Below are 27979 nucleotides of genomic sequence, written 5' to 3' on the forward strand. Positions count from 1 at the left end.
CGGATCAAAAGAAAGACGTCAAGGGAGGGCGGGGAAAGTGTGAGCGCATGCGTAGGAGCATGCTCCAAGGGTACTTCCCCCCCTCCCCCAGCGGCGGTGGTTCGGTTTACCACCCCTTTAGGGTGAGTGTTCCTGGATGCTCCTTCTCGGGCCCAGGTAAGAGACCCCGCGGCGAGCTCTGCTGCCCCCTCGCCTCAGCGTCGCCCCTGGCGACGCCCGTCCGTCGTGCTCCCCGCACATAGCCGTGCCGGGGAGGCGGCCTCGGCTGGCCTCAGTTTTCCCCATCTATAAGTGGGTGTCCGGCAGGGTCTGGAGAAGGAGGCCCCGTCGTGGGCCCTGCAGGGGACACGGCTCCCCTCCATGGCGCTGCGCCGTGCCCGCCCTTCACTGGAGATCGTGTTTGTTAGGTGCCTAGCACGTAGCAGGCGCATAATACATGCTTTGTTCCTTTCTTCCCTTCTCCCTTCCTTTCCTTCCTCCTCCCATCTCTCTCTTCTGCCACCTCCTCTGGACGGCTTAAACCCCCACCCAATTTCTACGAAACTGCCCCCTCAACCTTTCTGAAGTTCGTCCTAGATGCCAGAACTAGCCCCGAGCAGCCCTCACTCAGTTCATTTCCACAGATCATTATTGAAGTGCCCGCTATGTACCATGGGGTCAGTTTAGGTGAAAAAAGTAACTAGGAGAGGGGAATTGTACACGTGAACCTCGATGTCTAACCAAAATTATTCCGCCTCTGTTTTGAAACCTCTTTCTTCTGGTCCAGTCTTAGAGAAAAGAATGAATAAATGAATTTTTTTAAGCATTTATTAAGTGCTTACAATGTGCAGTGCACTGTATTAAGTACTGGGGATTCAAATGCAAAAATAAGGATCCCTGCTCTTAAGGAACCCACGTTCTAAAGGGAGGGAATACATATTATATATGTGTGTATACACATATTTATATGTACACATAAATATGTATGTGGAAGAGATTAGCCTAATGTGTATAGGAAAGTATGTTTATCATTTTGGGCCACAGTCATGATGCCTCTGTCCAGCACACCTAATTTTGGGCAGTCATGCCCCTGCTGCAGACTACCTGAGTGCCCTGGCAAGTCTCTCTCAAACTGATTTACATAACAGTTATTGATCTTCTGGTGATGGGAGGGAGAGGGAGTTTCTTCACCTCGAGTTCCCTGTGCTAATGGAATCACAGATTTGGACCAAAAAACTGCCTTGGTCAAGGGACAGTTTATCACCCTGATGATCTCTGAATCTTGAGGGATTGCAGAGCTTGCCTGAGCTTTATACATTCTGGGTCATACAGGAACACACTTGCAAAGTCACTTGAAGCAGGGCTGATAGAAGAACTTTAAAACTTTCATCTTATAGGTATTATATAAGGTATAAGCATTGATGACAGTTTTGTTTGATGGCCACAATACAGCACCAAAATAATCTGGCTTTGCTGCTGACAAATTTTATACATAATAAAGATGACTGTCAACTAAGTGGAGTCTGTTATGCATTTTTGTCAGCAGCAAAACCTGTTTGTTTTGGTCCTGTATTTTTGGTCAGTGGAAAAACCAGTCTCCCTCCAATAGAAATTTTTGGGTTTAGGAACTATAAAAAATAGGACTCAAACATCTCTCACATAGTGTTTTCCTCAAGGCTGTCCAGCCAGACTGAAATCAGACATTTTCCCCTTTCTTGTGTTTGAGCTGCGAATGCCTCTCCTTCCCAGAAGTGGTGGCAGTCTTGTTACCCATCAAATCAAATATTTATTGGTTGTCTGTCCTGTGTTAGGCACTGTCTACGTCTGTAGATTAGCAAAAATGGTTTTTCCATAGAAATATGTTATTGAACCAAATAAACTGTCCTCTCTGTAGTTAAACTGGTATGTACCAGTCAACCAAAACTAACTGCCTGACTCTCAGAGGTTCTTTACTTTTTATATGCTTGGTTCTTAACAGAATGGATTATTCAAGGCAGTGACTTGTTTGAATCCTACCAGCAAGATTGGTTGTTTTGCCACCCATTTCCATTAGCTGCACAACCAATACCCTCTGTTGGAGGTCAGAATCCTATATCATTTCATTAATAAGCATAAATTATACAATCATACAAGAATGAGACAAAATCCTAAAAGACTTAGTAAACTACTTTGATAGTAAAGCAAAAGATGTACTATTGTGACAAAAACCTGTGTTGCCTATAAAGTTTATACTGTGTTAACGCAACAAGTCCTAGTGATAGTTACACTAGTTATAAAGTATACAGTAACTGGTCAGTTTCTACTAGAAAAATTCTTTGATTTTTTGATAATGAGATTTTAGAGGACTTCTTCCCCAGTAAAATATTCTGCTGGACATCTTAGTGAACCACTTTATGCAGAAAATAATGGTTATGTCAACTGAATTTTTCAGTTTGCCCATTTACCCATTTAGGCAGATGTACTCTATTTGCCTAACTCACCATATATAGCTACAACACAGTCTGAAAGAAAACTTGCAAAAAGTTATTTCTATCTGTGGCTTGAGCTAAACAGAATAAGCCTAGAAGGCTTAAAGATAGTTGTACTTTCGTTAGTTGACCTAGTACTACTGTGTGGCTTTACATCGTGATTATCATTTAGTAGTAGAATTTTGTTATTGCAAAGTAAAGTTTTTCAAAGTGAAAGACTTTTTCTTTTTCTGAAGGCTTCACATAAGCTACCTTTTGGAGAAAGATCTTTCATCATCTTTTTTTTTCTTTTCTTTTTTTTTTGCACAGCAATGAGGGTTAAGTGACTTGCCCAGGGTCACACAGCTAGTAAGTGTCAAGTGTCTGAGGTCAGATTTGAATTCAGGTCCTCCTGAATCCAGGGCTGGTGCTTTATCCACTGCTCCACCTAGCTGTCCTAAGATCTTTGATCATCTTAAAGCAATATCTGGGAGATTGGCAAACTTATACATTTTCTTGAAATATCCCAGTTGCCTGTAACTCACTTATAAAAATCACTTTTAAGATCTTCAGAATGCATTTCTCACAACCCTCTGAGGTTGAGCAAATTTTAAATTGGAGAGTGAGGTTTTTACAGATGAGGAAGTACTGTGAGGTTGTGATTTGCCCATGATAACACAGCTGTCTCAGGCCAGGTCCAGTGCTCTGTCCACTACAGCAAAGCTGCTTAAACTGTGGGTCATGATCCCATATGGGGTCGTGAAGAATTTGGCAACAGTAAAAGGTTATGTATACCTATTTTATATACCCGTGGTTTCTCTGGCAAAAAGGGGGGGTGCAAGTGGAAAAGGTTTTAAGAAACCCTGCACTAGGGGCAGCTAGGTGGCCCAGTGGATAGAGCACTGGCCCTGGAGTCAGGAGTACCTGAGTTCAAATCCAGCCTTAGACACTTACTAGCTGTGTGACCCTAGGCAAGTCACTTAACCCCAATTGCCTCACTAAAAAAAAAAGAAAGAAAGAAACCCCACACTATTAGTAGGCAGTAGAGCATAAAATCAAAGATAAGAATCATGCACATAGTAGGCATTTAATAAATGCTTATTAAATTGAAGGTTTCATTAACTTTCATATTCAAATTGTGCCAATTGGTGGCTCATCTCTCCAAAATAAAACATTATAAATTGACATCTACAATTTAAACATGGAAGAAAATGATAACATTTTCAGGGTCTGAATTGTGTAATCTCCAGTATCATAATTTTTCTTATAATTAGTGTTTAAAATCACTACATTCTCACTGATCTTGGTGGTCTTGTCTTCCTGTGTGATCCTCTGAGAAAGCCTGATCCTTTATCTTTGATATCATAATTACCTCCTTAGCAACTGAATTCATAATCATTGAATTGTGATCTCACCAAAGATTGAAGCAAATAATGAATAAGGCTATGAAAACAATCCTTTACTAAGAAAATTCCTCCACTATATTCATTACAATCTTTTAAAAACCAAAGGGGCGGGGCAGGTAGGTGGCACAGTGAATAAAGCACCAGCCCAGGATTCAGGAGGACCTGAGTCGAAATCCTGCCTCAGACACTTAACGCTTATTTGCTATGTGACCCTAGGCAAGTCACTTAACCCTCATTGCCCTGCACACAAAACAAAAAAGGAATACTCTTGGCCCAGAAGAGCAGTTTAGTTAAATACAGTTTTCCCCTTGGTAGAGGGGGTGGAGAACTAGCAGTGTAGTTGCTGTCCATATTTCTGCTTCGGTTTTTCTTTGTTCAAGAGAGGGTCCCATGTAAGGGGGTTATATCAGAAAATGATTATTAATATAAATTACTTAGAAAATAAAAGCAGCAAGAAGAAATAAAACTTTTTTAAGGTGAAATCCTACCCAGTGGTGTGAGTACTCCCTCCAAAGGTACCAACTGTAAGCCCTCAAGCCTTCTTCCTCCGCTGTGATTCTTAGCCAGGTCTCTAAATCCTCTCAAGAGCACCCACTCCTTGTTCTTAAGGTGGGGGGAGGGCCTCTGGTTCTTTTAATGTGTTGTAGATCTACCAGTGCAGCAGTCAGGCCATGCATCTGTTTGCGAGCCCCCTCTAGCTACCAGAACTGGTCTGCTTCCATTTCTGGCCACATAGGTATGTCTTATAATAGGTACCTTATTTTTAAGGAGTAAAAATGAAAGAGACGAACTCACCCTGAATGCTGTGAGATCCTTACACAATACAGATACAGAGGTGGTAACTGATCAACACAGAAAACAATGGAACTGTCCGATTATTTGGCACTCAGCAGTCCTACTGTAGTCATTTTACCTGTGCTTGTGGGCCATTGTCCTACTTTTCACAAAGAGGTCTTCAGAGATAGAAGATATTAGGGGGTAAAGAGGAAATGAGTGACTGGGAAATGGAGAGATTAAGGAAAACAGGCTGATGGTTGTTTATTGAAGAAGAGGGAAGAGAATCATCAAGTCAACACACATTTCTTAAACACGATGTTCCAGGCACTGTGCTGAGTGCTGGGGATACAAAGAAAGGCAAAAACAGTGACTGCTTTTAAGGTTCTGATGGGAAAAACAACATGCAAACAACTAATAATAAACAATAAATGGGAGAGAATCTCCAAGTGAAGGTGCTGGTGCCATGGAGGAGGCTGGAAAAGGCTTCCTGCAGAAAGTAGGGTTTTAGTGGAAATTTGAGGGAAACCAGAATGTTAAGAGGAGGGAGATCATTCCAGGCATGGCCAACAGCCAGCGAAAAGGCAGAGTTGGGGGATAGAATGTTTTGTGTGAGGAGGAGCAAGGAGGCCAGTGTCTAAAAAGCCTGGAAAGGTAGGAACGCACTAGCTATGAAGGACTTTAAAGCCAAATGGTGGTTATTATATTTGATCCAAGAATTAATAGGGCATCACTGGTGTTACCAAATGAGGGGAAGTGGGGTAGAGAACATAACGTGGTCACATATCCAATTAAGGAAAATCATCTTGACGAGGATTAACTGGAGTGAGGAAAGAGGAGTCTGGGGAAGCAAGGAGCAGGAAGGCTCCTCAGTAGTCAAAAGTATGAGGTGAGGAAGGGCCAACACCTGGTGCTAACAGTGTCAGGACAGAATCAGGCCTGTAAAGAGATGTTAAGAAGGTAGAATCAACCAGCAGGACTTGGCCACTGAAAACAGTCAAGAGTCGAGAGTCAAGGGTGACACACAGGTTTTCAGCCCAGGTGACAGGCTGCTTCCCCAGACTCCTCTTTCCTCACTCCAGTTAATCTTCGTCAAGATGATTTTCCTTAATTGGATATGTGACCACGTTATGTTCTCTACCCCACTTCCCCTCATTTGGTAACACCAGTGATGCCCTATTAATTCTTGGATCAAATATAATAACCACCATTTGGCTTTAAAGTCCTTCGTAGCTAGTGCGTTCCTACCTTTCCAGGCTTTTTAGACACTAGCCTCCTTGTTCCTCCTCACACAAAACACACAAAACAGTGGTGCCCTCAATAGTAAAAAGGGCACTTTGAAAGATAGGAGTGCTTTGGGGAAAAGCTAATGAGTTCCGTTTTGGAAATGCTGAGTTCAAGATGTCCAATAGACACTTGGATGTGCAAGACTGGATGTTAAGAGAGAAATGATAGCTGGGTAAATAGATCTGATATTCCTCTACATGGAGATAATTCTTGATCCCATGAGAGCTAATGAGATCACCAAACAAAATGGTACAGAGGGAAGAGAAGATAGCAGAAGATAGCAGGGAGGCTAGGGCCTCCCTGGAAAGGGTCAGTCTGTCAGATAGGTAGGAGGAGAAATGAGATTATAGGTATAAAAAGTACTTTGAGATCTTCAGAAGAAAGATGGTGTGAGAAATGTAAAATGCTTTTGGAATTTATTAGGCTTTCAAAATAGTATTATATTTTGAGATGAGCTTTAGTTGGTTCTGTTCTTATACCTGAGTCAATATGTCACAAGGCTACTGTTAGATGCTTTAAATAGGACAAGATCACTAGAGTGCTTTCAAATAAGACAGTTGCATCATCTTTGGAATTCAAAAAGATCCAAGCTTTCTGCCTAGATTTTAAAAGCAGAATATTTTTTGGAAGGGGGGAGGAGGGAAACTTTTTGTAAAAATTGTTCTCCCTGCCCCCCTCACCTTATAAAACTCAAGTTAGAAGCCTGTGAATTTCAGGCCAGAGTAACAATAATATCATTTCCTCTTATCCACTTAAAAATAACTGTTCGTTGTTTCCTGGTTAAACCTTTGTGCTTTTCCTGTTTGGAACAAAAATTCTCTGCAAACACTTTGAGTTGGGGGGCAGGGAGAGGGAGGAGAATGTTGTATTCCTAGTCTAAAAATCAGAACCCTCCACATGGTTGCACAGTGACCCTGATGGGCCTCAGATATAAGCAAGCTGCAGAGGCGATCTCTGCAGTGTGGATGCTCTTTTGTGGGGCTGCCTTGATTTAGAAGAGCCAAGATGGTTATTTTAAATACAGCTTTGTAGGAAGTGATGAAATGGATCTCCAAATATGAAGTGCTGAACATTTCCCTGAAAATCAGCCCCTTCCCATCACTTGGCTTTTGGTGCCATCAACTGGTCATTTAATTTCATCTTAATACTGCAACATTGCCTTGCCTACCCATTCTACTTCATTAATTTATTAGGATTTTTTTTTAAAGCTTATTGGAGCATAAGAGGCACTGTGGCCTAATGAGTAGAGAGCCAGCCTCAGGGCCAACAGAACCTGAGTTCAAGTTCTACCTATCTCTGCCTCAGTGTTCTACCCCCAGAAGTGTCAAACACACACTGCTGTGAGCAGCCCAGAGGTTGTAGCCCACAACACTCCCAACCTGGAGTGAATTTCGAATGAAGTTGGGAAATACTTAACAAAAAATAAATAAATAAATAAATAAATAATAAAATAAAATAATAAAATAAAATAAAAATACAATAAAACATAGGTAATAGGTGATTCTTTAAAATCAATATGTGCCCTCAGGGATCCTTATGTAGTATGTTTTCTATTTGAAACTAATCTTGTTCCATTTGAGGTTGACAACTCCTGCTCCACACAACTCTTAAAACTAGAAGTTTGTAGAGGTGGTGCTGACCCTGCATTGGTAGAGGGAGTTTACTCAACCAGTGAAATCACAAGATCTAGTCCCTATCCCTTCCATATGGAACATCTTTAAAAGCAAATCTTGCTGCAGCCAATGGCAATACTCTCCCATGGTCACTTTAAGAAATAATGCCATAGTAGATAGAAAGCTGCTAGTTCCATCCATGTTTTGGTTTTGGTTTTTGGTGGTTTTTGGTTTTGTTTTTGTTTTTCTTGTGGGGCAGTGAGGGTTAAGTGACTTGCCCAGGGTCACACAGATAGTAAGTGTCAAATGTCTCAGGCCAGATTTGAACTCAGGTGCTCCTGAATCCAGGGCCAGTGCTCTATCCACTGCATTACCTAGTTGCCCCCCCCTCCTCCAATGTTGTTTTTATTAAACATGAGCAAATAACTCAGACACCCAGCCCTACTATTGAAGTTCTCCTGTCAAAACTAGTCAATCTAGCATGATAATGCAATGTCATTTCTCTAAATTTTAAATTTTATGTGACTTTTAAATAAATGTTTTAGCTTTTTTCCATCAATCTTTCTTTCCCTCTATATTTCCTACAAACATTTACTCATCCCTTACTTGATTTGACCCCATTTACAGTCTCTTGAGTTTTCCTTGGTCCCCAGCAATACTTTTGATTTGTTGTAGACATAATGTAGGACACTATGTTTGAGTGGAAAAATGACTAGACTTGGAGTTAGAAGACCCTGGTTCAAATCTTAGCTTCTGCACTTGGTAGCTGTTAGACTGTGGAAAAGTGGTTTCATTTCTCAGTGCCTCAGTTTCCTTATGTGTAAAATAAAGATTATAATGCTTATGCTACTTACCCTTTAAGATTATTACGGGGAAAGTGCTTTGTAAAGCTTACATACATCTATGTCCAATAAATATCAGTTCTTTCTTTGGAGGTGGATAGTATGCTTCATCATTAGTCCTTTGGAATTGTCTTGGATCGTTGTATTGCTGAGAATAGTTAAGTCATTCACTGTTCGTCATCAAACAATTTTGCTTCTCTGTATACAGCGTTCTCTTGGTTCTGCTCACTTCACAATACATCAGTTCATATAAGTCTTTCCAGGCCTTTCTGAAATCATCCCACTTGTCATTTCTTATAGCACAATAAAATTCCATCACCATCAAATACCACAGTTTAGCCATTCCCCAGTTGATGGGCATTCCTTTGATTTCCAATTCTTAGCCACCACAGAAAGAGCTGCTACAAATATTTTTGTATAAATAGGTCTTTTTCTCTTTTTTGGGATGTCTTTGGAATATAAACTTAGCAGTGGTATTGCTGGATCAAAGGGTATGCCCAGTTCTATAGCCCTTTGGGCATAGTTCCAGATTGTTCTCCAGAATGATTGGATCTTTTTACAACTCTACCAACAGTGGATTAGTGTCCCGGTTTTCCCACATCTCCAACATTCAATATTTTCCTTTTTTATTATATTTGACACTCTCTTAGGTGTGAGGTGATACCTCAGAGTTGTTTTAATTTGCATTTCTCTGATCGGTAGTATCTAGAGCATTTTCTCATATCATTATAGATAGCTTTGATTTCGTTGTCTGAAAACTGCCTATTCATATCCTTTAACTAACATTGATTAATTGGGGAATGACTTGTATTTTTATAAATTTGACTCAGTTCTCTATATATTTGAGAAATGAGGCCTTTATCAGAGATACTTGTTTCAAAAATTCTTTCCCAGTTTTCTGCTTCCCTTATAATCTTGGTTACATTAGTTTTGATTGTGCAAAAACTATTTAATCTTATATAATAAAAATTATTTATTTACATTTTGTTTTGCTCTTTATATCTTCTTTGGTCCTAAATTCTTCCTCTGTTCATAAATCTGACAGATAAATGATTCCATTCTCTCTTAATTTGCTTATGGTATCACCCTTTATGTGTAAATCCTGTATCCATTTTAGTATATGGTGTGAGATGATGTTCTATACCTACTTTCTGCCATATTGTTTTCCAGTTTTCCCAGAAGTTTTTGTCAAATAACGAGTTTTTGTTTCAAAAGCTTGAATTTGGGGGTTTATCACATACTATATTACTAAAGTGATTTACTATAATGTAATGTCTACCTGTTCTATTCCACTGATCCACCTCTCCATCTCTTAGCCACTATTAGATTGCTTTGATAATTACTGCTTTTTAATACAGTTTGAGATCTGGGACTGCTAGGCCACCTTCTTTTGTATTTTTCATTGATTCCCTTGAGCTTTTGTTTTTCCAGATGAATTTTGTTATTTTTTTCTAGATCTATAAAATATTTTTGATAGTTTGGTATTGTTTTGCCTTTCTAAAGTGACTCTAATGGTAATGTGTACAAAAGGGAGGCTCACTCAAGCAGCATTTATTAAGCACCTACTACTATGCATCAGGCACAGTGCTTGTTCCTAGAGAAACAAGAATCAAACAATCTTTACCCTGGTGTTGTGCATATAAATAAATATAGCATAGGGAATAGGGACTGGACCTATAATTTGATTAGTCTAGGTCAGTGTGTCAAACCCTGAGGGAATTTTGACTTAGAAAACCCTGAATTGATATTCTCTATGTTGATTGTATTTTTATCTATTTTGTTATTTATTGTATTTGTGTTTATTCTGTTAAACATTTTCCAATTATATTTATTCTGGTTCTGGCTGTGAACCTTTGGTAACTCACTTCCACTACCAGTGTTGGTGGGTAGGCACCCTCTCTGCAACTGTCTTTCAGAGTTATCTAAAATCACACAGCCAGGATGTGTCAAAGCAGAGCTTGAATTAGTTCTCTGAGGTCAGCTTTATCCATTAGGTGGCATTGCCTCTCACGGGCAAAATAAATACAAGGTCATTTAGGGGGATTTGGCCTTAGTAACTGGGTAGATCAGGAAGGGCCTCAAGTAGAAGATAGAGCTTGAACTAAGCTTTGAAGGCAACTAGGGCTTCAGAAAGGCAGGTGAGGGGTACATTTCAAGCATGAGGTACAGCCTGAGCAAAGCCCAGGGAGCAGGAGATGAAGTGGCCTGTTTGAGGAAGAACCAGCAGCCACTTTGGCCTGATGTAAGGCAGCAACAATAGCAACAGTGTATAATGAGGCTGGAAAGGTAGGTTGGAGGAAGCTTATAAGGAACTTTAAATGCCTAATGGTAGTTTTTGCCTCTGGAGATCAGAGACAAGAATCCTCCAACCCTGTGTAGCTTTCTCCCTTTTAAAAACACTGAAACAGAGGCAGCTAGGTGGTGCATTGGATAGAGCACCAGCCCTGGATTCAAGAGGACCTGAGTTCAAATCCAGCCTCAGAACTTGCCACTTACTAGCTGTGTGACCCTGGGCAAGTCACTTAACCCCAATTGCTTCACCCAAAAAAAAACACCAAACAAACAAAAACACTGAAACAAAATGGAAGACACTGCTTACCTAGTCCCTAACCCAAGGTTTAAAGGTAGTGGATTCTATCACTAGTTCAAATGTGTGGTTCACCCAGACTGTCTTACCCATGTGCTGTAGTTCTAAGCTACAGACGTTGTAATCCTTGGTTTTGGTTCAAGATAGGCTTCTCTCCTAACAAATAGCAATTCTGTAGTGAATAATGTCATACTGAAGTCCTGCTTTCATTTTTTTCCCAGCAGCCTTGCAGATAAGTATACCAAATGGATCCATTTCAACCTGCAAACATGAGAAGTAAAACTAACATTCTTTATCCTAGAAGCAGAATTGTTAAAGGCCCAGGCAAGGTAATAAGTGGCAAATTCTATCAGACTTTCTGAAAAGGGATGCCCAGATGTGAGAGGCTTAAATGTAGGCTGAAGTCAGCTGTCTTCTACAGAAGGGTTTGGAGGGGGGTGAGGAGGAGGTTAGGAAAAAATGCAGGTAGAAAACTAGCTCTCTCCTAAGGCTCTGCCTCCCAGAAGGTAGGAGATGGGTCAGAGTTGCCACGGCTGTTGGTTTCCTCTTACAGGAGCTTTTTTTTTTCCCCCTTCTTTTCCCCCTTTTAAATGTCACTAGGAACAAAAATTTGAGCTGCTTTTCTTGTTCCCTAAAGACTCTGGGCTCTCTCTTTGAGTGTCACAAAAACCGAGATCCAATCAGGATTCTTCTTTTAGCCTCGAGGAAGTGGAACCGTGGGCGTGTTGGAGTCAGGCCAGAGCTCCAGAAGATGCTGGGAGTGCCTAGAAGGGTCTGATTGGCTCCTAGAATTAGCTGCCAAACAGAGCGACCAGTCAGTGAACACTGGGGACCTTCCTGAACTCCAGTTGGGTGGAAGTCTTTCCAGGGCATCTGAAAGCACTGAACCGGGACAAAAAGGTGGCAGCTTGGAGAAGAAATACAGTGGGCTAGTCTAGTGAGCAACTGATAAAAGCTCTCTCGGCTCCCGCCTTTGTCTGGCAGGTTCACAGCCTTGTTTCAGAGTTGTTTCCCCTCTTTGTTAGTGCCCTAGACGCTTCACTGTCCCGACTGCTCAGATTTGCTAAGGGGGCGGAAGAGAAGCTGCAGAAAAATCAATAGTCCTGTGTTCCACATCCAGCTTCAATCAGAGACAAGCAGTTTTCACAAAGAAACCTTGTTCCACAAAGAATATTTAGAGAAGACAGTACAAAATAAGCTGGGGAGATGAGGGGAGCAGGGGGGAGGTTTCCAGCATTCTTCTAACATGAGGGAACCCAATCTAATCTACATCTTTATGTGTTTATAGCCAACACTGTTCTTTCTTGTGAAAGTTATGAGAAAATGGCAATGCTGATACTACCCACAATACCTCACTGGCTACTTGATCCAGGGCATCATGATGTCAGTTTTTCATTTAGCTTACCAGTTCATGAAAAGCCTCAGTCAATTTAGTGAGTCATCTTCATTTTCATTTGGCTGTAGTTGAAATACACTTTGCCTCAAAAGGTCTTCTCAGAGGCATGGAATTACTTCCTCAAATGCCCTAATTAGCATCCCATGGGGCTAACCCAAGGAAAAAGAAACAGGTTCAGACCAGTACAATAGCCGCTCAAAATGATAATAGCATTGGTAGACTTCTATGCTTTGGGTTTGTTATCTAATCAATGCAGGGACTCCCTCCCCAGTGCAGATTGCAACCCAATCTTATCCTCTTATCCTGTGTGATTATTATCCAAGACCTTCCATAAACCTTCCACAGAGAATCAACCCAACATGCTGAAGGTCTTCCTCTTGGTCCTTTTAATATTTCCTGGATACCAGCACAGTGCTTGGACTATGGAGCTGTTGTCCACTGACCCACTTCCTTTTCCAGCAGCAGCGTTTGCACTTAAAACATTCAAAACGTTCTCATCAATGAAGATGCAACCCTTCCATGACCTGGTTGATGGTTTTCATTGCTTGCAGTAGCCAAAAAACCACTCACTGCTTTGCAGCTAATCTGATGATAACTCTGAAATTTGGTAGACTGGTAGCACCTATTACCAGGCCTGTGCTTGGCACCCTCCCAATTTGGTAAGACCTGCTGACGCTTGTGCCCTGCTAGCATCATACCTTCATCATCATCATCACCACCACCACCTCCATCATCATCGTCGTTGTCATGGACATTTCCATGGCACTTTAGAGTTTGCACAATATTTTACAGTCATCTCATTTTAGCTTCACAACAATCCTGTGAGGTTATAGGTACTATGTGTATCATCCCCATTTTACGGATGAGGAAATAGAAATTCAAGTGAAGTGACTTGCATTGGCCACATAGCTAAATATCTCTGAGAGGCAGGATTTGAACCTAGGGCTTCCAGACTCCCCAGTCTATCATTCTCTCCAATGTGCCATGCTGCCTCTTTGGGAAACTAGGATCTCCTTCATGGCACAAGATATGGGAAGACCTTAGTGCAGGGTTGACATGATGCTTGGAAAATTCTTTGCAACATTTTCAATCATGTTTATGATTGAAGAACAAGTATGGCACCCTCCTCATTTAAAAGATGGCATTAGAACATAAATGAGCAAAGGTCTAGAAAACTTTAAAATCTGTATCTTTACCAAGGAAGCAATGAATGCACCCCTTCATGTTTCTCATTTTTTCTTTCTTCCCAGCACTGGGAAATGGTCTCCAATCAGTGAGTGCTAACATTCAGAACTAGACCTAAGATTCTAGAGGATAAAAAAGCTCAAGGATCCAAAAGCAATCCATCCATCTTGGTTGCCTTATGAGTTGGTGAAAGACATCCTCAGTCTGGGTTCAATACCAATTGCCGTGAACCAGAACAGAATGGAGATTTCATATCGGAAAGGAAGCCATTTCTAAAGTGTGGGTGTAATAGTTCAACTGAGAACTCCAGGGCATTAGTCCAGATGGCTTCTAAGAAGTGGCTGGCTACATTTGTAGTTTTCCAAACTCAAGCACTTACTGATGTCGTTAGAGCAATTAGTCTAACAGAGCGGTGAGTGTAATCACATCTATTTGTTATTCAAATAATTGCCTCATGTTTTCATACTAAGGAATGAGTTAATCAAATATATTTCAAAACTTGAATGGCACTGTAGACTTTTATTGGAGTAGGTACTCCCACCACTAGTTCTGCTACAAATGGCTCCATCCCCCTTTTTTTTTTTCTGGAATGATTGAATTAAATTTATGGGTGTTCCTCACTTTTACTTGTTCTTCATTGGCCCTTCATAGTCAAAGAGGATGTTATAAATGCTGTTGTACTTGACATGCAAATCTGACCATGCCATTTTTCTGCTCAAGAAGTTTTAGACTAAAATATAAATTCCTCTTTTAGGCTTTTAAAGCCCTTTATACTCTGCCTCGAGCCTATTTTGACAGCCTGATAACACATTACTTCCTGTCACATACTCTTTACTCCAGCCAACCTGGCCTATTTGCTGTTCCCCAGACATAACGGTCCATCTCTTGCCTCCATGTATGCCTTTGCAGCCTAAACGTGTCTAGTGTGATCTTTGTCATCACCTTTGTATCTTGGAACCCCTGCTTTCTTTTTTTTCCTCTTTTTTAAAAAAAGTACTATTTTATTTTTTTCCCAATTACATATAAAAACAATTTTTAACATTCTTTTTTATTCCAAATTTTGGAGTTCCCACCTTTTCTTATCTATTTGAAATTCTTATCCATGTCTTTCTGTAAATCCCAGCCCTTAGCACAGTGTCCAGCACACAGTGGGAACGTGATGGATTGATCCTCCATAAAGAATCTGCTCAATAGCAGACGCCTTCATCTAGATCTTTTAATAATGTAAGTGCTTGTCCATCTCTTATCCCTCAGTTTTTTGGTTTTTGTTTTTCTTATGGGGCAATGCCCCAGGGTCACATAGCTAGTAAGTGTCAAATGTCTGAGGTCGAATTTGAACTCAGGTCCTCCTGACTCCAAGGCTGGTACTCTATCCACTGCACCACCTAGCTGCCCCCTATCCCTCAGTTTTGACATATGATGGCCGCACATGTTGTTGATGATAATTTGTACTACTCAACTGCAAATCATTGTTGAACAAATCATCAAACATTTATTGATGTCTTTAGAGCAATGTATAGCAGTAAACAATCAGATACAAGAATGAGTTAATCAAATATATTTCCAAAAAAATGTTTTTAATGGATCTGTATCCTCTTAAGTTCAGTCAGTCACCAGGCAGGCACTGTGGGAAACACGGCCCCTGCCCCTCAAGGAGCTCAAGTTCTCATGAGGGACGTGCCACGCAAACAACCGCATGCAGAAAAGACAGACATCCTGTGAATGGTGGCTGATCCCAGGGCAAGGCATGAGGGGAGGGGCACAAGGAGGGGAGAAGAGGAGCAGGAATGACCCTCTGTGGAGAGTGGAGTTTAAGCTTATTGTTGAAGCAAGCCAGGAAGGAGAAGCTTACCGGCCTGTGAAAAGCCACGATGTTGGTAAGTGGGTGGAAGGTCTGGTGCCATTAGATCATAAAGCTGGGCAGGGGTATCAAGAATTAGACTTGAAAGGGGCCACGAGCATCAAAAGCCAAGTGGGGTTTCATATGTGAGAGGGAGCCCCTGGAGTTTATAGATTGGGGGCGGGGCGTGATCAGACCTGGGTTTTAGGAAAATCACCTGGGCAGCAGAGTGGTGGAGGGACTGCAGTGGGGAGAGAACTCCAGGGGTGAGGGGATTGAATAGGAGCCAGGCCTTGTGCTCCGTGTCTGGGCATCCAAGGACACGTGAAGCAAACAGCTCCTGCCCTCACGAAGCTTACATTTCATTAGGGGAGCAAATAGGCTAATATATATAAATATATCCTAGTGCAAGACAATTTGGGGAGAGGGCACCAGCAGTTTGGAGGATCAGGAAAGGCTTGTCGTAGATGCTGGCACTTGAGGGAGTTTTGAAGGAAACTAGGAATTCTGATTGTTGGTGATATGCTGAAGCCCACTTAACACCTACCATGCATTTTGGGTAGCTCTCAGTCACCAGCAAGAGTGATGCTTCTGGGGTAGAAAGCATCACCGCAGTGTGCTTTTGCAGCAGCAGGAGTATGCTGATCCCTAAAAGCATTGCACTGCAATACGGCCTTCTCTGTACTGGGCCCTGTTCACTGGCCACCTGTGGCACCTGCTTAAGGAATGCAAACGGAAAAAAAACTCCCTGACCAAAGGACCACATCATTTTTTGGTCGGGATGTGTTTTTATCAGTAAAGAGAACTCTTTTTTTTTTTTTTTTTTTTTTTTTTTCACGGCAATGGGGGTTAAGTGACTTGCCCATGGTCACACAGCTAGTAAGTGTCAAGTGTCTGAGGCCGGATTTGAACTCAGGTACTCCTGAATCCAGGGCCGGTGCTTTATCCACTGCGCCACATAGCCACCCCCAAAGAGAACTCTAAGTATGGAATTCACTGTCAGTTCAAAGCAGTAACTTTTCTGTGACTTGGAGGCTAAGAAAGGTACTTGCACCCATGAAAGGTTAAGTACTTTGGCTTTGTTCATGCACATATTTTGTCAGAGCTAGCGATTTTCCTAGGTTTTCCTGACTCTGTGGCTACCCTTGTACCCACTGTGCACATTCATAATCAGACTTATACATGGTTTTTAGACATTTTGGTTTTTTAGTATGGGTGCTTAGAGCCCATGAACTAAATATCTGCTTTTGAACTTGAATCCAAGCAGTAGATCTTAGTTGTGCTTAGAGAATCACCACCTTCCTCAATTTCACCAGAAGTGTTTGGGTTATCTTTATAATTGATGCCTCTCTGCATTTGGCCAAATGTGGAAAGGCTGTGTCCTCAAGAAGGAATTGAAATTCCATTAACCATGTTTTATAAATATGTGTGTGTGTGTGTGTGTGTGTGTGTGTGTGTGTGTGTGTGTGTGTGTGTGTGTGTGTGTGTGTAACCTATATCTGATTGCCTGCTGTCTAGGGGAGGGGGACAGAGGGGAGGGAGGGAGGAACATTGGAAATTGGAAATCTTATGTAAGCAAATGTTGAAAACTATCTTTACATGTAACTGGAAAAAAATACTTTTATCAGGAAAAAAAAAGAAAGAAATTCCATTAACCATTGCAAGCTTTTCTGTTTTGTGAAGGGAAATCCTAGATTCAGAGCCGGAAGGGGCCTTGGAGACCATGAGGTCCAACTTCCTTATTTTACAGAGACCCAGAGATGTGAAGTGATTTGGGATCTCAGATAGTCAGAATTTGAAGCCAGATTTTCTGACTCCAACTCTAGTCCACTTTCCATTGCACCAGGCTGCCTCTCAATCCTCTCGATATAATTGTACACAAGTTACCCCCATACTAACCCCTCCCAGTTCTTTTTTTTTTTTTTTTGGGTGAGGCAATTGGGGTTAAGTGACTTGCCCAAGGTCACACAGCTAGTGTTAAGTGTCTGAGGTCGGATTTGAACTCAGGTCCTCCTGACTCCAGGGCCGGTTCTCTATCCACTGCGCCACCTAGCTGCCCCCCCCTCCCAGTTCTAAAGAGCTATTATTAGCAGCTTGAAGTTACATTTAAAGATTTGCAAAAATGGTGGGGGCACAATATGCTGCTGAGAAGAAGCATCGAGAGAGATTTTTTTACCACTTGTATTTGAAAGTAAAACTTCCCTATGTTCTTCCAATTATCCCATTAGAGTTCACAAAGAAGGCCCTTGGGAACAAGCTATTTTCTTCATACACAGTCTTCCTAATGCCAGGGGCATTACAGATTTTGACAGCAAGTCCATTCTAGGGGTGCCAGATGAGCAGACCCAAGGTATTCTATGTTCCTTACCTTCTCCACCATTTTGCTACTTCACTGTGTCTGTGACTTGATCAGCATGGGCGCACCTTCCCAGTAGGACAGGTCCTTATCCTGGGCCACACTTGTCTACATCTTCCTTTAAATCCTGCATAGAACCAGCTGACCAGCATGCTTGGGGCTGCTTCTGGATCTCTTGCTACTGTGTGGTTACCAGTGGAGCAAGTTGGCTGGCTCTATCCCTCTTACCCCATGACCAGCTCACACCCTTTCACAGCTATACTTCTTTCTGATGATGTATTTAGGCTCCTTCTCAATTCATCGTTGATATGTTTTAGGCTCAAACAGTGGGCCTCTCCATTGTGTCATTGTGTGGTCCACAATTTCAGTTCTTTGGAAAGTAAATAATGGAAAGGAATAAGCATTTTATATAGTACCTACTATGTGCTAGGCACTGTGCTAAGTGCTTTATATTACATAATTCTCATAACAACCTGTAAGATAGATACTATTTCCATCGTTTTACAGTTGAAGAAACTGAAGCAAGTAGAAGTTAAGTTACTTACCTAGGGTAACATAGCTACTAAGTGTTTGAGGCTAAATTTGACCTCAGGTCTTCCTGACATTCCTATCTACTTCAATACCTACTAAGTGTGGTATTATATCTGCCTCACAGAGTTATTATGAAGCTAGAATGAGATCATATGCATAAAGTGTTTTGCCAGTTTTAAAGCACTACACAAACATCAGTTATTAATGTTACGGGGCCATGTATGATTCTGGAAAAAGATTGAGGGAAAAGCTTATGATTTTTGTTGTTCAGTCATTTTAGTCGGGTCTTCCTCTTCACGACCTCATATCTGGTTTTCTTGGCAAAGATATAGGAGCGGTTTTGCCATTTCCTTTTCCAGCTCATTTTAGAGATGAGGAAACTGAGAGAAACAGGGTTAAATTACTTACCCAGGGTCACACAGCTAGTAAGTGTCCGAGGTCACATTTGAACTCAGGTCTTTCTGACTACAAGCCTGGTGCTCTATCCATCGCACCACCTGACTGCCCCATAGAAGTATTATGGTCATTCGAAGCACAATTTCCCAAAGAAAATCAGCTTATTATATTTAATTCTGGGTTTGCCATTAGGAGTAGCTATCCAAGATACACAAACACACACACACACACATGCATTGATGGACTAGTTTTGTGGGTTGTCTCTTCCATCTATATAACATACTTTGAGCAATAGGCATTCATTTACCTGAGGGTTGTTGTTGTTTTTTTTTTGTTTTTTTTTTTGTTTGTTTGTTTGTTTTTAGTGAGGCAATTGGGGTTAAGTGACTTGCCCAGGGTCACACAGCTAGTAAGTGTTAAGTGTCTGAGGCTGGATTTGAACTCAGGTACTCCTGAATCCAGGGCCCGTGCTCTATCCACTGCACCACCTAGCTGCCCCGTTGTTGTTTTTTTAATGGATAGTAAAAAACAGACTTTTGGGTGATTAAGTATATCATTTAGGATACACTGCAGTGTTCTGAAGTTCATTAATATCAGCACAACCTCGTCTTCAAAACAAGAGTGTTTTGGGGGCAGCTGGGTGGCGCAGTAGATAAAGCACCGGCCCTGGATTCAGGAGTACCTGAGTTCAAATCTGGCCTCAGACACTTGACACTTACTAGCTGTGTGACCCTGGGCAAGTCACTTAACCCCCATTGCCCCTCGAAAAAACAAAAACAAAACACACACACACACACACACACACACACAAGAGTGTTTCAAGGACCTTAGCTTCTCTGAGGGGAACTTTCCATTTGGACTCAGTGCTGGACATCATTCATGATGGGAGCAAATATCTCCCTGCTTTATGCCTTATTGTGTGATATGAATGATCACAGGGTCTCTGTTACCTCTTGTGTAATTTTAACATAAATAGGAGACACATTGTTGAGACAAGCCTTTAAAGTGATGTTTGACTCCATCTTTATAGACAACAAACAAGTACAATGTAATCTTGTGTTCTCTACACCTTTGAGTCAATTGTGTGATTTTAAAGATGTGATTTGCTGTAGAACATCATTTGCGAAAGCCTGCCTGTTCCCTTCTTATACCTTCCTCAGTGATGCCCTCAGTGGACATGTATATTATTCTAATAAAGATTTTGTGTAGATGTAGCTAAGTAGGCAAATAGATTAGTAATTATGGCCATCTGCCTTCTTGTAGAGTAATAATAGGGTCTGCAATTGTTTTCCAAATATTTTATATCTTTCAGAATTCTTGAAAATCAATTCTTTGATAGCCTCAAAACTGTGTTATCTCCAGCACAGTCCTCCTCTCTGCAGATTTATTCCAGTTCAGGTTCTCTGCCCATCTTTGTTTTCTTTAGTACTATTTCTATTTCTGCGTGCAACTATAAGGAACTGTGATGCTTTATAATCCAAAAGATGGGTTGCTCCACTAACATGTGGAGAAAATAATTTATTCTAGAAATCTACAGATATTTCCCATTTTTTTCTATTGTGCTCCTTCCATTTTCATACATAAATGGTTATAGGATGATTTGAATTAACTGGCTGACTTTCTGTTATGATATAATTCCCTGTATTGCTTCTCAATGTTTTATGAAATTATACTTTTCATAATCTTCTACCATCATCCTCCCTAGGATTGTACAAATGAGTTTATATCATGAAGCGGAGTTGATGTGGGCTGGCAGGTCTCTTTGCTTGTCAGGAGATCATCTTTGCCAGACGAGGTGGTGTCTAGGCTCTCATGGTCTCCTCAGCATGATACTTTTTTTTTTTTAATTTAGTGAGGCAATTGGGGTTAAGTGACTTGCCCAGGGTCACACAGCTAGTAGGTGTTAAGTGTTTGAGGCCGGATTTGAACTCAGGTCCTCCTGACTCCAGGACTGGTGCTCTATCCACTGCCCCACCTAGCTGCCCCTGCATGATACTCTTTATGTCAGTTAAACTTCCATAGGAAATAGTAGGAAAACTAATTTGATGTCTGTTCTTTTATCCACTTCCCAGATTTTGGTATCAACATTTTGTTTCATGGTTAAGGTCAGAGTAGCCTTAACTGCTGCCCTACTTCCTTATTTCTGTTCTTCTAATTTAATACTGATTTAGATCATTGTTCAAGTCATTAATCTGACCATACAAAGCCTGATGATTCCCACTTCAGCCACTAGTTGTTTCTTGTTAAAATAACACATTCCATTTTTGTGAAACTATTTGGTCCAGCACCTCAGCTCTTTTCTTAAGGAAAAACATTCATGAATTTAAGTGCAAGGCTTCAAAGTCCACAAGCCTTTGGCCTCTTTTGTTTCTTGCTCCTCACCCATAGTTCCCTGGATCCCAGAAAAGGAGAGGGTTGGACTGGATGATCTCAGAGGTCTTTTCCACCTCTGATTCTATGAGCCTTATAATAGTAGCTGAACTTTCTGTAATATTATAAAGCCTGCATCGTGCTTTTTTTTGGGGGGGGGGACAATATGGGTTAAGTGACTTGCCCAAGGTCACACAGCTAGTATGTGTCAAGCGTCTGAGGCCAGATTTGAACTCAGGTTCTCCTGAATCCAGGGCCAGTGCTTTATCCACTATGCCACCTCGCTGCTCCCTGCATAGTGCTTTATGTAGGTTTCCTCCCTCCCCCCTCTATACCCACCTTTGCACCACAGTCACTAAATATAAAAGGTTGCCTTGATTTAATTTGGATGTCCTCATCAGTCTTCTTAAAGCTATGTGATATCCTTACCCTCTGCAACACAGCACATACCCTGAAGTTTCTTCACGGGCTTTCAGAAAATACCAGTCTAACTTCCCTGTTGCTTTGAGGGTGCCACCATCCTATCAACCATACAGGCTCACAACCTAGACATCACCCTCAACACCTCACTCTTACCCCCCCCCCCCAGCCAATCAGTTGCATTCTATAGTTTCCGTCTTCCTAACAAATCATCTATTCCTCTTTGTCTCTGACCCTGCATCCGCCCTGGTGCAAGCACTCCTCACTTCATACCTGAGTACTGCAGAAGCCTCCTGGTTGATGTCCCTGTCTCAAGTCTATTCCAGTCCCAATCTGTCCTAAAGCACAGGTCTGACCATCCCCGCACCTCTCCTCCTCAGTAATCTCCAGTGACTCCCTATTATGATCAAGATCCGATACAAAATGCTGTTCATAAGCTGGCCCCTTCCTCCCTTTTAGTCTCCTTACACCTTCCTCCCTAGCACATAATCTTCAATCCAGTGACTTTGGCCTCCTGGCTTTTCCTCAAAAAGGACACGCCTTCCCTCAGAGACTATGCCCAATTATTTGTACATAGTTGTTTGCATGTCTTCCCTTTGAAACGGACCCTGAACGCAGAGAATTTTCTGGCCTTTCTTTGTATTCCTGGTGTTTAGCACAATGTGCCTGGCACCTGTTGTAGTTGTTTAGTCATTTTCACTTGTGTCTGACTCTTCATGACCCCCTTTGAGGTTTTCTTGGCAAAGACACTAGAGTAGTTTCTTCTCAATCCCATTTTATAGATGAGGAAATGGAGGCAAACAAGATTAAGTGGCATCCCCAGGATCACGAAGTGTGTGAGGCCAAATTTGAACTCAAGTCTTCCAGCCCCCAGGTATCCACTAGTAGAGGTTTACTAAAATTCTGGGAGGCCAACTACCTGCAGTATTGAGATGATCAAATGTCCCATGAAACAATGTTTCCTGTTCCTTTTGGAGACACAGAAACACTCCATCATTTGTTTCTCTAACTAGAACCTCCAAGCCATTCTTCTACTAAGCTGCAACTTTGTTTTGGCCTCTGACATTTATAGCAAGAATGTCAGGGGCAGCTAGATGGCGCAGTGGATAGAGCACCAGCCCTGCAGTCAGAAGTACCTGAGTTCAAATTCGGCCTCAGACACTTAATACTCACTAGCTGTGTGACCCTGAGCAAGTCACTTAACCCCAATTGCCTCACTAAAAAAAAAAAAAAAAAAAGGTAAATAAATAAGAATGTCAAGATCGTTAGCGCCCAACCCCTGGAGCAATCCACCCATTTGGTGACTTAGGACAAGGGGACATGCATCCTAATGTTAGGACTAACAGCCCAATTATGGTTGGTGATCCATCCACAATGTCCTCTTAGCACCTCCAGCTGCTGTCCCTGCAGAAGTGGGCCAGCATTGGACTAGGGAGCCATTGGATAGTTGGTGGTAACTGTATCCAAGTGGCTCATGGGCTGTTGGTGATCTAGCCTATGAGCTCAGGTTGGTTCTCAGGGATTGCCCAGTAGCTAGAACCACAGTCAGAGTCTTTCTGGGACAGTAGGAGGGCTCAGCTCTTACTTCATTGCCATAGTCTCTTCTAGGACCCAGGGCCATCTGGTACACCATTAGGAGGGGATCTTGTGGAGGTCCACCATTCTGACACAGAGACCAGAAGGAAAGCCTCAAACAGGGAGAGAAAACCCAGCTCAGGGCTTTGCACATATTAGCTGCTAGTAAATACTTGTTGATTTAATACCCCTAACCATAAGTTCATACCCGACAATAAGTGCCAACCCCATCCTAAAAGGTTTCGAGAGAAAAGATACATCCCATTCAACCGATACCAGTGGGATGAAAAGGCAACAGCAAGGTGATTGAAAGCAATTGACAAAGACGTTAGCTAGCTACAAAGTAAATCTCTGCAGCTCCAGCTGCTACATCTGGAGCAGGGCAGCATTCTGGCTGTCGAAGCCCACCCAGGTTTCAGTCCCATGCTTAACGAGCACGTGTAGCATGTGGGAGAGTTGTGTGCTTGATGTAAAAAGTTGCATGTTTGTGAAATTCCAGGACTTTGTTTCTTTGCTGTTTCCAAATTAGGATATGAGCCTCCCCAAGGAGGAGATTAAGATAATGAGGAGGGGGCAGCTAGGTGGTGCAATCCATAAAGCACCGGCCCTGGATTCAGGACCTGAGTTCAAATCCGGCCTCAGACACTTAACACTTACTAGCTGTGTGACCCTGGGCAAGTCACTTAACCCCAATTGCCTCACTTTAAAAAAAAAAATTTATGCCATAAAAGTTATTTTCTAGTTACATGTAGAGATAGTTTTCAACATTTGTTTTTATATATATATATATATTTTTTTTGTGGGGCAATGAGGGTTAAGTGACTTGCCCAGGGTTACACAGCTAGTAAGTGTCAAGTGTCTGAGGCCGGATTGGAACTCAGGTACTCCTGAATCCAGGGCCGGTGCTCTATCCACTGTGTCACCTAGCTGCCCCATATGGCATAAATTTTAAAGAAAATGAAATATGCTTTATACAGGCTTGCTGTTATATATAAGTGTCTAGAATGTCAAATAAAAATTTAAAAACTTTTGAAAATGAATGGTTGGGGGGGAAGAAATATACTTGTTTGAGTTGATGGTATATGTGCTTGGTAGTAGACTGGACTATCTCACTGGACTTGGAATCAGGAAAAACTGAGCTCAGATCCTGCCTCAATCACTTCCTAGGTGATAACCTCTCAACTTAACACTATTGTTGTGACAGCCAATTGAGATACCCTGTGCAAAGTGTTTTGTACCTTTTAAAAGCCCCACATAAATGCTAGTTGCTATTATTGTTCAATTTAATTTTTAATTTAAAAAGAAATGTCATCTATATATGAGTTTGGGATCGCCTTTTTGCTGTGAGCTGGAGGTTTCTGAATGCAGAGGACATCTTGCCAAAATGTGGTCCCATTCCTCTCTTCTCTTGCAGATTCCTTTATGAACACTTTGGCCTTCACTTACCTTCCAGTCTCCCTGAGCAGATTCAGCACAGGGCTATGGAGGCTCTGGCTGGGGAAGAAGCCTGCATTTTTATTCCCAGGGATAGGCGCTTCTGGGCCCCAGGTGGCAGGCAAGACAGATTCCCACATCCTCCTTCCTCTGAATGAAAGTGATCTGGAGGAGCAGTTTGTAAAAGGACATGGTCCTGGGGGTCAGGCAACCAACAAAACGAGCAATTGTGTGGTGCTGAAGCACATCCCATCTGGCATCGTGGTCAAGGTAAGGGACGCAGGAGAAACTGTCAGGAGAAGAGGTTAAACACTTGCTCCCCTGGCCCAGCACCCACGGGTACCAGCAGCTTTGGCTGCCAAAACTGCTTTAAAGAGAGGCTTGTAATCTTCTCAGGTGAGGCCCCTACCAGTTCATGTGGGGGATGTAGGAAAGCTATCTGAATTTTTGTGCCTTAGAGCCCACTTTTGATGGATTGGACTGGTCCTTCAGGGATTAATCTGTTCCTTGGCCGAAGGGCTGTGCTCCAAGCGAGAAGTTCCATGCTGTCTGCCACAAGAGGGCACTGCAGCACATGCCATGTGAGGGGCTGCTAAGACAGACAAGTGAGCCCCGAACAACAGAGGCCCTTAGCCATTAAACTCGCCCACATCCCTTGTGCTTGGCCGCTGCCCAGAAAGCAGCGACCGCCCAGAGACTCCTTCCTCATGGTGGATGGGAGGCCCTTTGTATGGCTCGGTCTTTCACACTTGCATTTGTGCCCTCGGTCAGGCCAAACTGATCCAGCCAGTGGAGTTAAGAAGTTCACCAGATCCTGTGACAGACCGGCAGGAGCCCTGGGCTGTGCTGCCTGCTCCAGCCCCGTCTCACTGTAGAATCTTGGGCAAGCCAGGGCCCTCAGTCTCCTTCTGTAAGATGAGTTCAGGCTCAATGCTACCCAAGGGCCCTTCTCACTCTGCCCTACCACCTTATGTTTTCCAGTGCCATCAGACAAGATCGGTTGATCAAAATCGAAAGCTGGCAAGAGAGATCCTGCAAGGGAAAGTGGATCTCTTCTACAGAGGAGAAGACAGTCACATTCACAAAGTCAAAAAGGAGGCAGAAAGAAAGAAGAGAGAGAGGAAAAAAAAAGCAAAGGAAACCCTGGAGAAAAAGAGATTGTTGAAGGAGTTAATGTCAAAGGAGTTGAGGCCCACAGCCCCCTTTCCTCCAGAGGAGTGATGCCACAGAGAGGCAGGGGCAGGGGCAGCTGCAGCAGGAGCTGCTGGTTGCCGACAAGCATGCTTGCCCAGGAGATGTGGTGGCTGATTCTGCTGCCAGCACACTTGTAGCAGCTTCAAATAAACGTTTATGGACAAACTCCCAAGCCCCAGTTTTATTCTGAGCTGGGGTACGGGACCACATGTTGATGGCAATCAGTGTTACCTCATGATGAGAAGGTATCTCTGGGCTGTGGAGGAATCACCAGTTACCTCCATGCCAAGTTAAGAGAATCAGAGGGAGAAAAAGATTTTGAAAGCTAATGCGTGGCTTGCCCATTTACTTTTTCTCTTAGCTAATGAAGGACAAGCAGGATGGAAAACTGTAACAACTTCCCAAGTAACTGCTCAGATTCCCAAAGGTGTGTGTGTGTATACAACTGTGTGGAGCTGCCCACTCACTCCACACTAATTAGATTATAGCCCTGGAACCTCATGTGCTCACAGCCAGGCTATAGATTCATTTCTTCTCACTCCGGATGGATTATCCAGGAAGAAAGTTCACTTACAATTAGGGGTTTTGTTTGTTTTAGTGAGGTAATCGGGGTTAAGTGACTTGCCCAGGGTCACACAGCTAGTAAGTGTTAAGTGTCTGAGGCCGGATTTGAACTCAGGTCCTCCTGACTCCAGGTCCGGTGCTCTATCCATTGCCCCACCTAGCTGCCCCCTACAATTAGGTTTTAGAAAAGGTTAGTGGCTTGGCTAGTTAGCGCATGCTCATGATAAATGCACAAAAGAAGAGAGAGAGTATATTTTGTCCAGAGAATGACATCTCTGAGGGGAAGCTTGGTAGCGAAACGGATAGAGCACCGGCCCTGGATTCAGGAGGACCTGAGTTCAAATCCGGCCTCAGACATTTGACACTAGCTCTGTGACCCTGGGCAAGTCACTTAACTCTCATTGCCCCACCCCCCCAAAAAAATGACATTTCTGAGACAACACGCCCACAAAGGTTTGTTTTAATCTGTTACTTTAATCAGTAGACTAAGCAGTCCCCTCTGCTGAAATGTCATATACTGGATTTTAAATTTGGGTCTATAACCAAAATCAGTTCATTTCAACAATTTATTAGTCGTGGTTTCCATACAACAGTCTGCCCTTGCTGTTCTACCTTGTATATGGAAATGGTCTCTCTTTTTTGGTGTTAGGTTAAGAATAATATTTTGAATAATCACTTATATTTTCACTTCCAGAGGTTACACCGTAATTGATTTCTTCTTGGAACAGATTAATTTAAAGGCTTTTTTAAGACTCAACACCTCATCACCTTACACCTAAATCAGCAAAGATGGTAAAAGAAGGAAAAATTCAGTGTTGGCAGGGCTGTGGGAAAACAAGGCATGATAATCCACAATGGGTAGGGCTGTGCTTTGGTGCAACCATTTTGAAAAACAATTTGGAATTATGCAAGAAATTTTTTCTTGGGTAGGGCAATGAGGGTTAAGTGACTTCCCCAGGGTCACACAGCTAGTGTCAAGTGTCTGAGGCTAGATTTGAACTCAGGTCCTCCTGAATCCAGAGCCAGTGCTTTTATCCACTGTGCCACCTAGCTACCCCCCCTATAAGTTCAGGTTCATAGTACCTAGGGCCAGAAGGGATTTCAAAGACCATTTGGTATCCCTTTTTTTCTTTGGTGGAGCAATGAGGGTTAAGTGACTTGCCCAGGGTCATACAGCTAGTAAGTGTCAAGTGTCTGAGCCCAGATTTGAATTCAGGTCTTCCTTAATCCAGGGCCAGTGCTCTATCCACTGAGCTACCTGACCTATGCAAGAAATTTTTACAAAATTGTTCCTACCGCCCCTTAAGCCAGCAATCCTACTACTTAATGTACACCCCAAGGAAGCTATGGGCAGCTGGATAAAAAACAAGTGTACAAAAATATCCATAGCAGTGCTGTTTGTAACAGCAAAAAATTGGAATCAAAATGTGCCTCCCAATTAAGGAATGACCAAATCATGGTATCTGAGTATAATACTATTATACCATAAGGAACAACAGATAGGAAGAATGTGGAAAGACTTGTGTAAAGTGAGGCGGGGGGAAAGAAATCCAAAGGAACCATAGACACCAACTACAGAAATGGAAACTTGGAACAGCACACTTGCAGATGAGCTGAACTAAACACTATGGCTAAGACCCACCCTGACCCCAAACCCCCAAATCTAGGGTGCATCAAGAACTTTGGACATGGTCGCTACTAGTTTATGAACCAGTCTAACAGTAAACTCCTAAAGTATACGTTGCATGTACCGTTGGATGGTCTCACTCCTTTATCCTGTTTT

At 42.3% G+C, this 27979-nt stretch overlaps 1 protein-coding gene across 3 annotated transcripts; it reads left to right on the forward strand.

Moving 5' to 3' along the window:
- The first annotated feature begins 12 nt into the window (after positions 1-12).
- On the forward strand, positions 13-27951 carry MTRFR (mitochondrial translation release factor in rescue). 3 transcript variants are annotated; one of them, XM_043981770.1, is made up of 3 exons: positions 13-156; positions 24419-24708; positions 25420-27951. In XM_043981770.1, exons 1-3 carry the CDS (start codon positions 48-50, stop codon positions 25657-25659), a joined length of 639 nt encoding a protein of 212 aa, XP_043837705.1. In that variant the 5' UTR covers positions 13-47; the 3' UTR covers positions 25660-27951. The 3 variants fall into 3 exon arrangements, with proteins under 3 accessions (XP_043837705.1, XP_043837712.1, XP_043837696.1); XM_043981777.1 differs by having other exon boundaries at positions 71-122; XM_043981761.1 differs by lacking the exon at positions 13-156 and adding an exon at positions 15198-15393.
- The last annotated feature ends 28 nt before the right edge of the window (positions 27952-27979 follow it).

This window comes from Dromiciops gliroides, chromosome 1, assembly GCF_019393635.1.
Source record: "Dromiciops gliroides isolate mDroGli1 chromosome 1, mDroGli1.pri, whole genome shotgun sequence".
In the NCBI taxonomy this organism is placed as follows: domain Eukaryota; kingdom Metazoa; phylum Chordata; class Mammalia; order Microbiotheria; family Microbiotheriidae; genus Dromiciops; species Dromiciops gliroides.

Excerpts from the sequence above, each read along its gene's own strand:
- MTRFR (XM_043981761.1), top strand. The coding sequence starts at position 15,213 with ATGCAGAAAAGACAGACATCCTGTGAATGGTGGCTGATCCCAGGGCAA. Across the intron at positions 15,394-24,418 it reads TGTGAAAAGCCACGATGTTG|ATTCCTTTATGAACACTTTG; the intron begins GTAAGTGGGTGG and ends CTTCTCTTGCAG. Across the intron at positions 24,709-25,419 it reads CATCTGGCATCGTGGTCAAG|TGCCATCAGACAAGATCGGT; the intron begins GTAAGGGACGCA and ends TATGTTTTCCAG.